This window comes from Chionomys nivalis, chromosome 1, assembly GCF_950005125.1.
Source record: "Chionomys nivalis chromosome 1, mChiNiv1.1, whole genome shotgun sequence".
NCBI classification, from domain to species: domain Eukaryota; kingdom Metazoa; phylum Chordata; class Mammalia; order Rodentia; family Cricetidae; genus Chionomys; species Chionomys nivalis.
This window is the reverse complement of record NC_080086.1, coordinates 131,892,515-131,909,777: the sequence shown is the minus strand read 5'-3', so window position 1 is coordinate 131,909,777 and position 17,263 is coordinate 131,892,515. Positions and strand designations below refer to the sequence as shown.

The following is a 17,263-nucleotide window of genomic DNA, read 5'->3' as shown; positions in this document are numbered from 1 at the left end:
CCCCTTCACTTATTAAATCCCAGTATTCCACGTGTGTCGGCAGCAAAGAATCCCTTTACAAGTTGGGTAGAATCACAAAGAAAGTGGGTTTGGCTTTGAAGTGCAGGATTCCCAAACCAGGAAGTGTAACAGTTGCCCATTTCCCAGAAAGTATTTGGGACCGAAATCATACAACGGGTATATCATAGTTTCACATGAAACGAGCTACTCAATACCCAAATACGGTGTTACTTAATACCCTAAGAAAAGAGTTTTATTTGGTTGGGTTTTTTCGCCAGGTTCTCAGGTGTTGTCATGAGGAAAGCTCTGTGATAAATTTCAATGACAAGAAAAAGGGTAGATTGCTTCTTTCTCCCAAGAGCTTGTGTTACTTAGCAAACGTAGCAAAGACCACACTAACGAATAAAATACAAGCTCTTGGGCTGAAGAAATGGCTCCAAGGTTAAAACACGACCTAAGTTGACTCACAGCGCAGACATTGGACAGCTCCCAAACATCCCTTAGTCCAGTTCCAGGAGACTTGACGCCCTCTTCTGGACGCCAAGGGCACCTACAATTACGTGCACATACCCCCACACAAATAATTAAATCTGTTTTTTAAAGATCTCTAGAGCCGGGCGGTGGTGGCGCACGCCTTTAATCCCAGCACTTGGGAGGCAGAGGCAGGCGGATGTCTGTGAGTTCGAGACCAGCCTGGTCTACAAGAGCTAGTTCCAGGACAGGCTCCAAAACCACAGAGAAACCCTGTCTCGAAAAACCAAAAAAAATAAAAAAATAAAGATCTCTAGAATGCTTCACTTTGTAGCCCTGACTGGCCTGGATGGAACACCCAGTGTAAACATGGCTGTCCTCTCTTTGCCTTTGGAGGGAGAGATGGGCAGCCAGATGCCACAACTGTTTTGGGACAGGATCTCCTATATACCCCATACACTTTTTTTTTTCTATTTTTGTTTTTTCGAGACAGGGTTTCTCTGTGTAGCTTTGGAGCCTGTCCTGGAACTAACTTTGTAGACCAGGCTGGCCTCAAACTCACAGAGATTGACCTGTGTCTGCCTCCTGAGTGCTAGGATTAAAAGCATGAGCCACCACCACCTGGAATAACTTCTTTAATCCCAGCACTCTGGGAGCAGAAGCAGAAGGATATGAGTTCCAGGACAGCCAAAGCTATGTAGAGCCCTTACCTCAAAAAGGAAACAATGAATAAATTGTTAATGTAGCTCTAGTTGGCCTTGAACTCTTAAGATCCACCTGCCTCTGCCTCCCAGTGTTGGGATTAAAAGTATGCACCACAGTGCATGGCCAATAAGGGGAATTACAGAAGGCATCTGATTAACATTACCTGATTAACATCACCTTTGCACAGGCTCTTAACCTAAAGACAAGATTAATATGCTCCCAATGCAGGGTTTCTCAACTTTAATACCACTCTTAGTTTGAACTGGGTGACTAAGAGGGAGAGATGGACATATGGACTGCCCTGTACCTTCTGAGATTCGTAATATCCTGGGCTCTACCTTGTCAGTAGAATCCCACCTCGCTCATTGCCCATACATAACCAAAGGGGGAAACTTGCCTCCCATTTGAGAACAAGAGTTCTAGTAATTGTGCCCCCTAGCTTTCATCACACTACTTTATCTCAATTTCTTCATGGGGGACAAGAGGAATACATGCAAAATACAAAAATACTATATTTCTTTTTAATTTTATATGTATAAATGTTTTACTGAATGTATGTAAGTGCATCTTGTGTGTGCCTCGTCAGAAGAGGGGGTCAGAACCCTGAAACTAGAGTTAGACCATTGTGAGCCACTGTGTGGATGCCAGGAATCAAATCTGGGTCCTCTGAAAGATAAATACCCTAAGATGTCACCTCTTCAGCCCCCTATTGTTTTGCAGAGATGCAACAAGACTAAGGAGCTGAAGTACTTGTTGCTTAGCTATGAGAACATTGGTGGGACTGCGCTGCATGCCCATGTAAGCACTTACCAGCAGTGTTGTCTTAAGCAGGCTTTTAACCTCCCCACACTTCCCTGCAAAGTGGAAAAAGCTTTCCTCTACAGAGTTCAATTCCAGAGGTCATTTAAGTAAAATATTGCAAATGTGGTAGCTACTATATGATTACTACAAAGTATCACATTCAAAACTACAAACAGTTCATGGAAACAAACATAAAAACTATAAAGTAATGGTGTTTTAACAGTTTATTCTGAAGGTCTTTTAAAAACAAAGTAAAAGACCATCTGAGAAAAAAATTGCACAGATGATACTCATTAAATAAGTATGGTGATTAAATCAGAGGATATGTTCTCTTCTGCAACTCCAGAAGTGAGTTCGTGGTCCGGAAGGTTCCAGAGTGAGGAGGGGAATCATGGCAATTAAAGCTGCCTCGTAATCATGTAAATCTACAGTAGCAACCAAATGTTTCTTTTCTTCCCAAGTAATCAATTTCGGTCTTCAAACTGTGCCTTATTTTTTAAAAGATAAGATGCTAGAAACTCAATGGGATTTGGCGGTCTGTAAGGGAAAAGAAATGCAAAGGTTAGCTATTCTGCACATACATTAATTTATTTGTTTGTTTTGGTTTTTCAAGGGGGGGTTCTCTGTAGCTTTGGAGCCTGTCCCAGAACTCACTCTGTAGACTAGGCTGGCCTCAAACTCATATCTGCCTGTCTCTGCCTCCCGAGTGCTAGGATTAAAGGTGTGCACCACCACCATCCAGCTACACCATTTTTTAAAATGGATGTTTCATTTCCAGTTAAAGGTTATCTGTAACAAATATGGTGAGACAGGCAAACTAAGAAGCCAATATTAAAGTTTAAAAGGACTTAAATTGTTTATACCTAAAACCAGTACAAACTCAATTCTAAAACACATGGGGTGGGTCTTGTTTAATCTTTATTTATTATTATTGCATGTATGCATGGTGGGAACAGATGTCTCACCCATGTGGAGGTCAAAAGACAACTCGGGAGCCGGTTTTCCCAGCACCCTCATATGAGTTCTGGATACTAAAATCAGGTAACTGGTGATTAGGTTTGCTCTGCTCAGCAAATTCCTTTACCTATTGAGTCCAAAAACACAACCCAAGGGAATGAAATGCTGCTTGCCTCAGGGAGATTTCTAGGATACAGGCAGTATTCGGCTTCATGACCTTAGTGTACATAGCATAGGTGTTTAGTTTCAAGAAAGCCCAGCACAATGGGGACAGAGGCTAGCCTAGTCTACATAGCCAGTTCCAGGTCAGTCAAAGCTACACAGTGAGAACCTTTTTAAAAACAAAAGCAAACCGGGTGGTGGTGGTGCATGCTTTTAATCCTAGAGGCAGATCTCTGGGAGTTCAAGGCCAGCCTGGTCTACAAAGTGAGTTCCAGGACGGGGTGCAAAGTTACACAGAGAAACCATGCCTCAAAAAAGCCAAAACAAACTCAAGCTGTATGCCTACAGTATGTGTGGTTTCTGAAGTATTGTCCTTCAGCAAAAAAAAAAAAAAAAAAAAAAAACAGCTAGGTGATGGTGGCGCACACCTTTAATCCCAGCACTCGGGAGGCAGAGGCAGGTGGATCTCTGTGAGTTCGAGACCAGCCTGGTCTACAGAGCAAGTTCCAGGACAGGCTCCAAAGCCACAGAGAAACCCTGTCTCAAAAAAACAAACAAACAAAAAAAACGATAAGGGACATGCTATTAGCAGCATTAGCACCCAGATGAACTCACAGATGACTGAAGGTCCAATGATTAACATTCATTTAGACAACCTGCTCCTTTTTAAAGAGACACTTCAATTTTCCTCCAAATCTTCTATTACATATATTTTGTGGGAGGCATGACACTTGTGTGAAAGACAGCAAGTCTCTCTGCTCTGTGGGTCCTGGGGAATCGAACTCAGGGCATCAGGCTTGATGGCAAGCCTCTGTATTCACTATCTTGACAACCCAAATTTTTCAAATTAATATTTATGATGCTACAACAACCAATTCACACATGAGAAAACCACTTATAAATTTAAATAACTCCACATTTGCCATAGATCCTACTCCAAAAGGCAGGGTGCAGGAGAAAAAGGAAGGCAAGCAAGAGAGCATGCGGAAAACTGAGTTACCATAATTAGTTCTAGGACAGCCAGGACTATTGCACAGAGAAACCCTGTCTCCAAAAACAAAAACAGAAACAAAAAATTTCCCTCTGCTAGGGGAATGTGTGGCATGTGCCCTTTTTTATGTGGGGGGAAGGAAATCAGCCAGGTGGTGGAGCACTGAGGAGGCAGAGTCAGATGGATCTCTGAGTTCGAGGCCAGCCTGGTCTACAGATCAAGTTCAAGGACAGCTAGGGCTACACAGAGAAACCCTATTTTTAAAAAATTGATTTATTTATGTAATATATAATATATGCATATGTATGATTGGTCTGACTGCATGTATGCCTGCAAGAGGAGGAGGGCATCAGATACCACTATAGATGGTAGTGCGATGCCATGTGGTTGCTGAGACTAGAACTCAGGACCTCTGGAAGGGCAGCTGGTGCTCTTAATTGCTGAGCCATCTCTCCAGGTTTTGCCTTTTTGTTTGGCTTTTGAGACAGAGTGGATCCTGGCTGTCTTGGAACTCACTCTGTAAACCAGGCTGGTCTCAAACTAAGAGATTCTCCTGCCTCAGCCTCCCCAGTGCATCACCCCATGCCTAGATTGCCCACACTAGAAAGATATGAGGAGCTCTGTAAGTTTCAGGACAGTTAGGGCTATGTAAAGAGACCCTGTCTCAAAAAATAAAACAAATAATTTCCTTTTGCATTTTAAACAGCATCCAAGGTTAAGCAAGCATTCTACCACTGAGCTACGACCTTAGCTCTAACCCCTTCTATTCTATGTCTTGAGAAAGTTACATAAACCAGTCCACCAGGAACTAACAGTTCTCTTGCCTCAGCCACCCAACTGCTCACACCAAGACACCTTACCAGCAAAATCTTCTGAGCTACCTACAGACCCACTTTCACCAAATAATTAGGTTAACCTAATGACTGATTTTACAAAAACTCTTTGCTTAAGAATTCTATTTAAAAACATATTATTAGTTAAAAATCGTCCTAGTTTTTTCTTTTAGCATTTAATAGTAGTATTTAGAATTTTAATCAGGCACGGTTGTGCACACCTATAATCCTAGCAATTGGGCAGAGGTCAGGACACAGAGGTCATCTGTTCAAGGTCATCAAAGTTACATCTGATCAGTTCAAGGTCATCAAAGTTACAAAGGAAGTTTGAAACCAATTTAGGCTACTTGAGACCCTGTCCCAATAAAATAATAATAGTGATTTAAAATTTAGATTAAATGGAATTTCTAACATACTAGCCTTCTTTGGAAAAAAATGAAAAAGTAAAAGATTACCTTTTTGGGATGGTGCTAGGGACTGACTGAACCTAGGACCTCAGGCACACCAGGGCAACACCCTACCAATAAGCTCTTACTCCAGCCCAGCCACATTCCAGTCATCAACAGCAGAGTCAAGATATATTCAGTCATAAATAAATCTTATCTTATAAATAACCAAGCAAAAGCAAAAGACAAGTATTTATTGTATTCATTTAGTCAGTAACAGCCTTATGTATTCCAAGCACATGCTCTAATGGACAGCGTGTGTGTGTGTGTGTGTGTGTGTGTGTGTGTGTGTGTGTGTGTTTCTTTTAAGCATGTATAGGTATTTTGCCTACATGTATGTTTATGCCCACAGACACCAGAAGAGGGCGTCAGATGCCCTGGATCCAGAGTGACAGATGGCTAGGAGCCTCCATATAGGTGTTAAGAAACAAACACAGGTCCTCTCCAAGAGCAGTGAGTGCCAAGTCATCTCGCCAGCCCATTCTTGTTCTTAAAGACAGTGTCTCACAACAGTACCCTGACTGGCCTGAACTTCAACCATCTAGAGACCTGCCAATCTCTGCCAGTGTGATGGGACTGAAGGTGTGTGCCACCACAACCAGGACACATAACTTTTAAATAGACTAATGTATCAATCTTGGCCATCAGGATGGCTTATCAGGGAAGACCCCTACTACCAAGCCTGACAACCTCATAACCCATATGTAAAAAGAGAAAAACCAACTCCTCAAAGTTGTCCTCTGACCTCCACACTTACACTCAGGCATCCAAACATGCATGTGCTGCACATATACATAAGCACACACCCTAGCGTACACACATGCAGACATACACACTCGCACACACAACTAAAATATAACAAAATTTAACTAATCTATGTTACTAACTTATATTCATTTACTATAGCAATTATTACTGTCCTAGAGTTAAAACACAGCACATACCTAATAGAAACTAACTAGTTTACAAAACAAATTTCCTTATTTGTTTACAGAAAAAAGAAATTAGAAGCTGGGTATGATGGCTCACATCTATAATTCCAGTACTTGGGACACAGAGTATGCAAATGAGTCCATGGCCTTCCTCAGCTACATAACTAAATCCAAAGTCAGCATGAGCTACATAAGACCCTCCTTGAGAAAAAAAGATGGGCTAGAGAGATGACTCAAAGATGAGTGGTTAAGGACACTGGCTGCTCTTTCAGAGAACCGAGGTTCAATTCCTAGCACCCACTGTTGCCTAACAAACAGGGTAACTCCAATTGCAAGGGATCCCATGCTGTTTTCTGGCCTCTGTGAACACCAGACACCCATGTGGTGCACACACACGCGCACATACACACACACACATATGCAGGTGAAAACACACATATTAAAAAATAAAAATAGGAAGCCGGGCGGTGGTGGCGCACACCTTTAATCCCAGCACTCGGGAGACAGAGGCAGGAGGATCTCTGTGAGTTCGAGGCCAGCCTGGTCTACAAAGGGAGTTCCAGGACAGGCTCCAAAGCTACAGAGAAACCCTGTCTCAAAAAACCATAAATAAATAAATAAATAAATAAATAAATAAATAAATAAATAAATAAATAAAAAAAAATAGGGAGGGCGGGCAATGATGGCACACACCCTTAATCCCAGCACTCAGGAGGCAGAGGCAGGTAGAACTCTGTCTACAGAGCTAGTTCCAGGACAGGCTCCAAACCTACAAAGAAATCCTGTCTCGAAAAGCCAAAATTAATAAAATAAAATAATAAAAATAAAAATAGGGACAAGGTGGCAAAGTGGTTAAGGCGATGGACTGCTAAAAAATAAAAATAAAACACAAAAAAAGAATTCCTATAAGGATTATAGCGATGCATGTAGAAATAAGAGAACTGCTCCCGAAGGGAGAAGTTACTGCTGATGAGCAAGTGTACTGACAAAAAGAGCCCTTTGCGGGCTGGAGAGATGGCTCAGAGGTTAAGAGCATTGCCTGCTCTTCCAAAGGTCCTGAGTTCAATTCCCAGCAACGACATGGTGGCTCACAACCATCTGTAATGGGGTCTGGTGCCCTCTTCTGGCCTGCAGGCATACATACATACAGAATATTGTATACATAATAAATAAATATTTTTTAAAAAAAAAGAGCCCTTTGCAACCAGCTGGGAACATAGCCTGATAGTGGAGTGCTTGCCTTTCATGAGCAGGGTCCTCAGTCTGAAGTCCAGGCACAACCACGGAGACTATAATAATCTTATATTTGAGACAACAGTGACACCGGGAAAAAACTTAAGGAACAAATTATTGGACAGAAATACAAATTACAGCAAATACCACAATATGTCAAATACTATATAAAGTCAAACTCCATAAAACTAGAAAATCAATTCTTGATTGTCACTAAAAAAAATAAGCAAGCACAGGCAAAAAGGTTTCAAATAGATAAACTATAGTGACAAAGGATAATGGACAATGGATCTGGGTGAAACCTAACTGCAAACCTAGCAGTTAGGCATTAGAGGCAAAAGGATCAGATCAGAGTTCAAGATCAGCCTGAGCTATTTGAGACTGTCTCAAAAAAAAAAAAAAAAAAAACAGGAATATAGATAAGCAGGCAGAGTAATCATGCCTTAGACTCAATCCCCAAAACCACAAAAACAAGATCTGGAAATGTGGTATCATACTTCCCACAACCCAAGCACTAGGTTGAAAGTTCAAGGACATCCTTGGCTACATAGTGAGTTCAAAGTCAGCCTAGGCTGCCTGTCAAAAAAAAAGCAATGGTAAAGTGGCTAAGTTACTGTGGTATTTTTGTAATTTTAATTATAAGCATTAGCTAGGCAGTGGTGGCACACACCTTTAACCCCAGTACTCTGGAGGTAGAGGCAGGCAGATCTCTGAGATATATATGTGTATCAATGAAGACAACCTAGAACAATGTTATCCTTAAGTAAAAACTTTATAATATTACCTGCAGCCTATGATTCCAAGTCTGTATACATGAGTTCAAGTCCCAGCATCCACCCACATGTGACTCACAATCATCTGTGTAATTCCAATCTCCATGCAATACCCTCTTCTGACCCACATGGTGCACAGACATACACCCATATAAAATACCCACACACATAAAATTAATAAATAAATCATTTTTTAAAAATCAAAATTTTGGGGAGGCAGTCTGAGTTCGAGGCCAGCCTAGTTTACAGAGCGAGTTCCAGGACACCCAAGGTTACACAGAGAAACCCCATCCTGGAAAAAAAAAAAAAGAAACAAACAAACAAACAAAAAAAAATAAGTAAATAAAATGAAAGTTTAACAGCAATAGGGCCAGTAAGATGATTCAGCAGGTAAAGGTGTTTGATACTAAGTCTAATGACCTGAGTTCAATCCTCAAGATCCACATGGTAAAAGAATGGGACTCCCAAAACACACACACACACACACCATATATAAATGTATTCTAAAATAAAATACACGTGACATCACTGCACACAAACACTATAGCAAAGAACCACCATACACAACTAGCGGTATCTGGGCACAGGAACCCCACATTCTATCTCTAGTCAGACGGTATTATCTCACCTTTCCTTTGCAAGCACGGCAAGACCCTGTAATAAGATAGGCACGACTGTCTGATCCAGGTAGGCACGGGTTGGCAAAGACTGTAGATCCACCTTCTGTTTTGATGACTTTTCTGCATTAATCTTCTCATTTTCGACTATCCTCTAGTGTTGTAAAAAAATAAATAAATAAATATCCCAAAGTACAAGATTATTTCGAGAGCAAAACAAAAACTAATGGGAAAAACACACTAAAAGGAAAGCAAATCATGACTAGAATACACCAGACGGCAAACCTCTCCACCAAAAGAAATTGAAGCCAATCCCTAAATTCCTGTTTTTATTATTTCATGGGCATTAGTGTTTTGCCTACATAGATTTATGTAAATCATGTGCCCAAGAAGGCCAGAGGGGCATCAGGCCGCCCGGAACTGGAATTATAGATAGGGTGAAGTTGCCGTGACAGTGCTGGAAATCCAGCCTCAGGCCTCTGCAAAAACACTTGCCGACTCGCCAGCCCCGACCCCTAATTTTATGGTTTTCCCAGACAGGGTTTCTCCTGGAACTCACTCTATAGACCAGGCTGGCCTAGAACTCGCAGAGATCTGCCTGCTTCTTGGGTACTGGGATTAAAGGAATGTGCCACCAACACCAAGCAATAAATTCTTTTTTCTTAAATAATCTACTTTAGGGGGCTGGAGAGATGGCTCAGAGGTTAAGAACACTGACTGCTTTTCCAGAGGTCCTGAGTTCAATCCCCAGCAAGCACATGTTGCCTCACAGCATCTATAAAGAGATCTGGTGCCCTCTTCTGCCTTGTAGGCAAACATGCAGGCAGAATATTGTATACATAATAAATAAATAAACCTATGAGGCTGGAGAAATAGCTCAGCGGTTAAAAGCACTGACTGTTCTTCCAGAGGTTCTGAGTTCAATTCTCAGCAACGACATAGTGGTTCACTATCATCTATAATGAGATCTAGCGCCCTCTTCTGGAGTGCAGGTACGCATGCAGGCAGAACACTGTACTTAATAAATAAATAAATCTAAAAAAAAAAATTCACTTTTATTTCATGTGTATTCATGTTTTGCCTGCCTGCATGTATACATGTGTGAAGTGTCAGATCACCTGAAACTGGAGTTACAGGCAGTTATGAGCTGCCCTGTGGGTGCTGGGAATTCAAACTGGGCGCTCTTAATTGCTGAGTCATCTCTCCAGCCCAACAAATTCAATTGTAGTAAAGAACACTGTCTTTTTTTTTTTTTTTTTTGCTTTTCAAGACAGTGTTTCTCTGTGACTTTGGAGTCTGTCCTATGGACCACGCTGGTCTCGAACTCACAGAGATCCTCCTGCCTCTGCCTCCCGAGTACTGGGTTTAAAGGTGTGCGCCATCACAGCATGGCTCACAGTCCTAACTTATCAGAGTAGTTGTGTATTAAATTAAAAAAAAAAAAGGACTACTCATTTACATGCTATTACAATGTCTCCAATAAGAAACAGCAATTCCAGGGAGATTATATACATACATGAAGTCCTGGGTTCAGTCCCTGCATTAACTGGGTATGGTAGTATATACCCGTGACCCCAGCACTTGGTAGGTAGAAGCAAAAAGATCAGGAATTCAAGATCATTCTCGGCTACATAGCAAGTTCAAACCCAGCCTGAGCTACAAGTAACTATCTTTTAAAGGGGGGGCACTGAGCTGGGGTGCCCTCCTTTCAGGAGGCAGAAACAAGCAGATCTCAATGAATTCCAGCACAGCCAAGGATACACAGAGAAACTATCTCAAAAACAATGTAAAATACAGTTTAAGAGGGCTGGAGAAATGACTTGGTGCTAAGGAGCAGGGCAGTGGGGGCACATGCCTTCAATCTCAGCACTCAGAGCCAGAGGCAGGTGGATGTCTGTGAGTTTGAAGCCAACCTGGTCTACAAAGTGAGTTCCAGGACAGAGAAACCCTGTCTCAACAAAGAGTGAGTACTCCTCTTTCAGAGGACTAGAATTCAATCCCAATACCCACATCAGGCAGCTCACATGCTCACAATGTCTGTTATTCCAGTCCCTGGAGGGCCTAACCCCTCTACAGGCACATATACACACATACAACTAAAGCTTTTTAAATAAATCATCACCAAAATAAACAATTCCTATATACCACCCTTAACCAACTTCACTATTGCTCCGTGTCAATTGCTATGCTTAAGAAGTCAATGTGCCAGTCAATATTGGCCACCAACTTGACGTGGTCTAGAATCAAGTAAGAAATAGGACACCAAGCAGCTGGGAGGGATTATCTAGATTAAGTCATTCTCTAGGCATTCATGTGAGGGCTATTTTTCTTAGGATAAGGAGGGCGGGGCAGCAACTTTCACACAGCTTCAGTCCTGGACAGCTGGCTGCTTCAGGAGGTGAAACCTAGCTGGGTGGGAGCATTTGCTGTGCTCTTCTGACTGTGGACACAGATGACCAGCTGCTTCAAGCACCCCATTTTGACTCTCCCTACATAATGGACTGAACCTCAAGACTACGAACCAAGGTAAATCCTTCTGTACTGAAGTTGCTTTTGTCGGGATAGTTTGTCACATCAGGAAAAGGGGCAGTCAATTATCACGGATTAAATATACACAATACAGATAGACCACCAAATACAAAGACAGAAAGATCACAGTGCACTACAGTGACAAAAAGAACAGAGAGTGAGGTCAAGTTTACGGTCAAAAACAAAAAGAATTATTACAGGGGCAGTGCACGCCAATGATCCCAGCACTGCAGAGGCAGGCAGTTCTCTGTGTGTTCAAGGCCAGCCTGGTCTACGGAGCTAGCTCCAGGATACAGCCAAGGACACACAGAGAACCCCTATCTGGTTTATTTAGCTTTTTATTTTATGTACATTGGTATGAAGGTGTCAAATCCCCTGGAACTGGATTTTCAGACAGTTGTGATCTGCCATGTGGATGCTGGGAATTGAACCTGGGTCCTCAGGAAGAGCAGTCAGTGCTCTTAACCACTGAGCCATCTCTCCAGCCCGAGAAACCCTATCTGAAAGGGTTTACAGTATACTACAGTTACAACGAAAAGGGGGCATAACTGAGGTAAGCCCTACGATTGCTCCCTGCTTACTAAGAAAACTCACAGGATGCAGCAGCATCAAAGAGGAACTAAGCAGAGTCTGGCAGTCGCCCCGAATTGAGAAGACAAATGTTGGAAATTGTGGGAAACCAAAACAGTTCCTATTTGCGAGGCAGGGCTCTACAAGGAGAAAGCTGCGCAGGCAAGAGGGACATAGAGACGCGCAGAAACCAACCAGTGAGGCTCATATAGCATCTAGATGAATACAGCTGCCAGAGACCTGAAGAAAACCACCTGAAGGCACAAGGACATTTACACAGCTCACACACTCTGGGAACACTTGGTGGTCCAATGGTATAGAGCAGCAGACCCTCAAAAATACATGGAATATTAGATAAAATACTCAAGACGATGAAATTGGACTTAAAGCCTGCTAGTCTGGCCCTACCTGACAAAGGTTGAAGCAAGTCTTGAAAAGTTAATATTCAAGAATGTTTGAAGATATACCAAAATATCTAATACTCTACAAAGTAAAATTCACAGTTCCCAGCAGAGTATTAAGAAATCAGTAGGCAGTGAGGGCAGGCATGGTGGCACATGCCTTTTCTCCTAGCAGGTAGGAAGCAGAGGCAGAAAGATCTATCTGTGAACTCAAGGTCAGACTGGGCTACAGAGCAAACGAAGGACAGTCAAGCCTCCATACAAAGTGAGACTCTGTCCTCCCCCCCCCAAAAAAAAAAGAAAAAGAACTATTCCTGGGCAAGACCAATGAGATGATTCATTAGGTAAAGGCACTTACTGTGGCAACCTGCAGAACACATGTAGAAGGTTGGAAGAATCAACTCCAAACACATACAAACAACAATAATAATAGAGGCTCAGTGGTTGGTTGAGAACACTGGCTGCTCTTACAGAGGACCTGCACAGTGGCTCACAAGCAGTTCCAGAGGACCTGGCCCTTCTTCTACCCTCTATAGGCATCAAACACACCTGCAGTACACATACATACATGCAGGCACAGTACTCATGCACTGTGCTGGCTAGTTTTTATGTCAACTTGACATAGGCTAGTAGAGTATTATTTGAGAAAATTCCCAACCAGACTGGCTCATAGGCAAGTCTGGGAGGCTTTTTTCTTTTTTCCTTTTGGATTAGTGATTGATATGAGGACCAAACCCATTATGGATGATGCCACTCCTGGGCTGCTGATCCTAGGTGCTATGAGCAGGCTGAGCAAGCCAGTAAGTAGCATCCCTCCATGGCCTCTGCATCAGTTCCTACCCTGACTTCTCTGGATGATGGACTGATTATAGTCGTAAGATGAAATAAACCCTTCCCTCCCCAAATTACTTTTGGTCAAGTGGTAAGTGCACGTGCGTGTGTGTATGTGTGATAGAGAGAAAGAGAAAGACTATCTCTATTTTATACCCTTTGATGGAGGGAGGGAGGGAGAGGGAGAGGGGGGAGAGAGAGAGAGAGAGATTATCTCTATTTTATACCCTTTGAGAGAGAGAGAGAGAGAGATTATCTCTATTTTATACCCTTTGCAGTCCTGGACCAGAGATTCACCTACCTCTACCTCCTTAGAACTGGAGATTCTTTAGAGAGAGAATATCTCTATTTTATACCTTTGGCTGACCTAGAACTCAAGAGATCCACCTGCTTCTACTTCCCTAAAACGGGAGATTCTTTTCCCTTTGGTACTTTTTTTTTTTTTTTTTTTTTTTTTTGGTTTTTCAAGACAGGTTTCTCTGTGTAACAGCCCTGCTTGTCCTGTCCTGGAACTCACTATGCAGACCAGGCTGATCTCACAAGAGATCCACCTGCCTCTGCCTCTAGAGTGCTGGGATTAAAGACTTGTGGCTCCCGGCTCCCACTTCCAGCTCAGAGCTGAGAATTCTAAATGTGTGCACCACCACACTCAGCCTGAAAAATCTTGGGGGTAAAAAAAGGTGCACTTCCTGCTCTTAATATAATGTTCTTATTTATGTATTTATTTATTTTTATGTGCATTGGTGTTTTGCCATGGGTATCAAGTCCCCTGGAACTGGAATTACAGACAGTTGTGAGCCGCCATGTGGGTGTTGAAAATTGAACCCGGGTTCTCTGAGAGGTCAGTGTTCTTAGCCCCTGAGTTATCTCTCCAGCCCCTACTTCTTGCTCTTGAAGAGGATCTAAGTTCAGTTTCCAACACTCCAATCAGAAAGCCCACAACCACCTGAAACTCCAGCTCCAGGTGATTTGACACTTTCTTCTGGCCTCAGGGCTACCAATACACATATGGCATACACACACATAAAATAAATAAATATTTAAAAGATAGTAATGTTTTAAGAAATTACTAGGTTAAAAAAAAGAAATAAAACAGCTGGGCGGTGGTGGTGCACGCCTTTAATCCCAGCCCTCGGGAGGCAGAGGCAGGCGGATCTCTGTGAGTTCGAGGCCAGCCTGGTCTAGAAGAGCTAGTACCAGGACAGGAACCAAAAGCTACGGAGAAACCCTGTCTCGAAAAATCAAAAAAAAAAAAAAAAAAAAAAAAAAAAAAAAAAAAAAAACAAAGAAAAATCAACCTTTCTATAACAAAGAAAAATCAACCTACAAAACAGATCAAGACACAATATATAGTCAGGCATGATGGCATACACCTTTAGTCCCAGCACTCAGAAGGTAGAGGCAGCAGACCTCAGAGAGTTCAAAGCCATCACAGACAGTCCACATAGCAAGTTACAGGATAGCCAGGACAATATAGAAACTATCTCAAAAATCCCAAAACAAACAAACAAGATACAAATAAATATTTTATATATATATAAATAAATATATTATATATATATATATACCATAGACTGACAAGGCCATTAAAAATAAATCAGTTTATCCCAGCAGTGAGCCCTAAGCCACAATACCAACCTGTCAGGCAAGACTTAGCCAATAATGTTAAAGTGGTATGATGGTATATGGGGGTAACCTACTGCTTTCTGACTGGATGTGTGGCCTGCTCCACATGCCTGCTTGGTACATAAACCTGGCCAAAAGCCTATATCGCTCTGGAGGCCATGGCCCTAGCGAGTCACCTACTACTGTTGTTTTTCTAAAAAGTCATGTTGTTAAACTGTGTAAATATTTCTGTTTCTACCCATAGATTAGTGCAGCTCTCAGCCTTGGCCAGAGACACCTCTTTTTGTAGGGGTCAGCGAGAAATGAAGACTCAGAACTGGTTAAAGTGCTAGTACTCAGCCCTAAATGGAACTTCTAGAACTCCCACTAAGGCTCAAAGAACACTGTCAAACATGAAGCAAAAAAAAAAATGTGAGAACTAGCTGGGTAGTGGTGGTGCACACCTTTAATCCCAGCACCCGGGAGGAGAGGCAAGCCGGTCTCTGAGTTTGAGGCCAGCCTAGTCTAGGGCAGCCAGGGCAACACAGAGAAACCCTGTCTCAAAAAACAGAGAGAGAGAACCAGTTACTCTTGCAGAAGACCCTGATCCAATTCCCATCACACACATGGTAGCTTACAACTGTCTGTAATTCAAGTTTCAGGAGATCTGCCACCATCTCCTTATGAAAAACAAATATCCAGGTAAACGACTCACATACATAAAATAAAGTATTAAAAAAATACATAAAACAGACATGATGGCACATGCCTTTAATCCCAGCACTCATATGCAGATGTAGGTGGATCTCTGAATTCAAGACCTGCCTGATTTACATAGTGAGTTCCAGACAGTCAGAGCTACATAGTGAAAACCTATCTCCAAAAACAAAGAAACAAAGAAAAGAAACATATATACATATACATTGAGAGAGGGAGAGAGATATACATATACACTGAGAGAGGAAAAGAGAGAGAGCACGCGCACATAAATACAATTCAATTCTTTAGTTAAAAAAAAAAATGTCAACCCGCCAACAATGAAATACAAACTCTAGGTAAAATGGCTCGGTGGGTAAGGTTTGCTACACCCAAGCCTGATGACCTGAGTTCCATCTCCAGAACCCCCACCTAAGGGTGGAAGGAGAAAGAAAACTGACTCTGTAAGGTTGCCCTCTGACTTACACATACACACACACACACACATACATACATACATACATACATACAGAGAGAGAGAGAGAGAGAGAGAGAGAGAGAGAGAGAGAGAGAGAGAGAATAACAAATATAGAAAACAACTCTAAGCTTACTTGCTAGTGACCTGAAACAAGTTACCAAGCTACTGAACTTTAAGCATTCTGGGGCTAAAGATATATCCAAATTGGTCGGATGTGTATCACACAAACAGCAAAGCGTTGAATAAATATTAACACCTGTTTCTACAATAAATGGTTAGAAACGCTCCTGCCTTTTTTTGAATTTTTTTTTTTAATCCAAACTTAATCACGCAAGTTTCCTATTCACACACAAATTTTCTCCAGGAAGCCTCTATTTTCCTAACCAAACCTACCCAGCTCTGGTTCCGGGATCTGGCCATTCATTTACAAAGTACCTTTATTTTTAGGCAAGTATTGGCATGCTAGAAAAAGAAACCGTTTATAATCTGATCCTACGGAGATCACGGCAGCCAAGTGTTCCCTCGTGCAGAGCAGCCTAGTAAGCGGATCCTAAATTTTCTCCGGCTCTCAAGAGACCCACAGAGGCGGCAGAGGAACTGGGCGAGTTACCTCAACGTTGTCCGTAAGACCGTACTCGGAGTGAGGGTTTTCTGCAACCTAGAAAACAAAATAGAGTCACAGAGACATCCGCCCGTTCCGCGCTGCCTCCCTGCACACCGCCACTCTGAATCCAAGGGCCTCCTGGTACCTGCGTCTGTCCCTCCAGCATCTGCTCTGACTCCATGGCGGACCCTGCAAACCGCAATCAACCGGATACCAGTCTTGCAAAACAAGAAGAGCCGCGAGTTAGTTACCCGGGAGATTTCAAGTGGAAGACGCCAGGATGCGGTGTAGCCCAGCCCGGGACCCCGCCCCTCACCCCCGCGGGCAGCAGACGCGCGGGCTGGGACGGTTCACGGACTGGCCGTCCGCGTCGCATCGCGAAGCTCGGAGGTCGTCCCGAGGATCTAGCAGTGGGAGGAGGAGGTCAGGGAGCTGATTACCCGCGCCAATGCTGTCGGTTCCTAAGTGCCCTGCACGGCGCCACCGACTCCCAGCGCGAACCGCTTCGGCCGTAAGTGAGGGACGTCGCGCTGCTGCCGCGCCTGCGCAAAGCAGCCCCGCTGGCACGAGTGCCAGAGCCCGCCTTAGAGGGCCTGCGCCTCTGCGGTGCATGGTGAGCCTGGCCACC

At 42.9% G+C, this 17,263-nt stretch overlaps 1 protein-coding gene across 1 annotated transcript; it reads right to left on the bottom strand.

Annotated features, from left to right (window-relative positions):
- Positions 1-2,192: 2,192 nt before the first annotated feature.
- Positions 2,193-17,157, bottom strand: Dpy30 (dpy-30 histone methyltransferase complex regulatory subunit). Its single transcript, XM_057780514.1, has 5 exons — positions 17,076-17,157; positions 16,781-16,853; positions 16,642-16,689; positions 8,933-9,075; positions 2,193-2,514 (listed from the first exon to the last, which is right to left on the bottom strand). Exons 2-5 carry the CDS (start codon positions 16,814-16,816, stop codon positions 2,442-2,444), a joined length of 300 nt encoding a protein of 99 aa, XP_057636497.1. The 5' UTR covers positions 16,817-16,853; positions 17,076-17,157; the 3' UTR covers positions 2,193-2,441.
- Between the last annotated feature and the right edge of the window lie 106 nt (positions 17,158-17,263).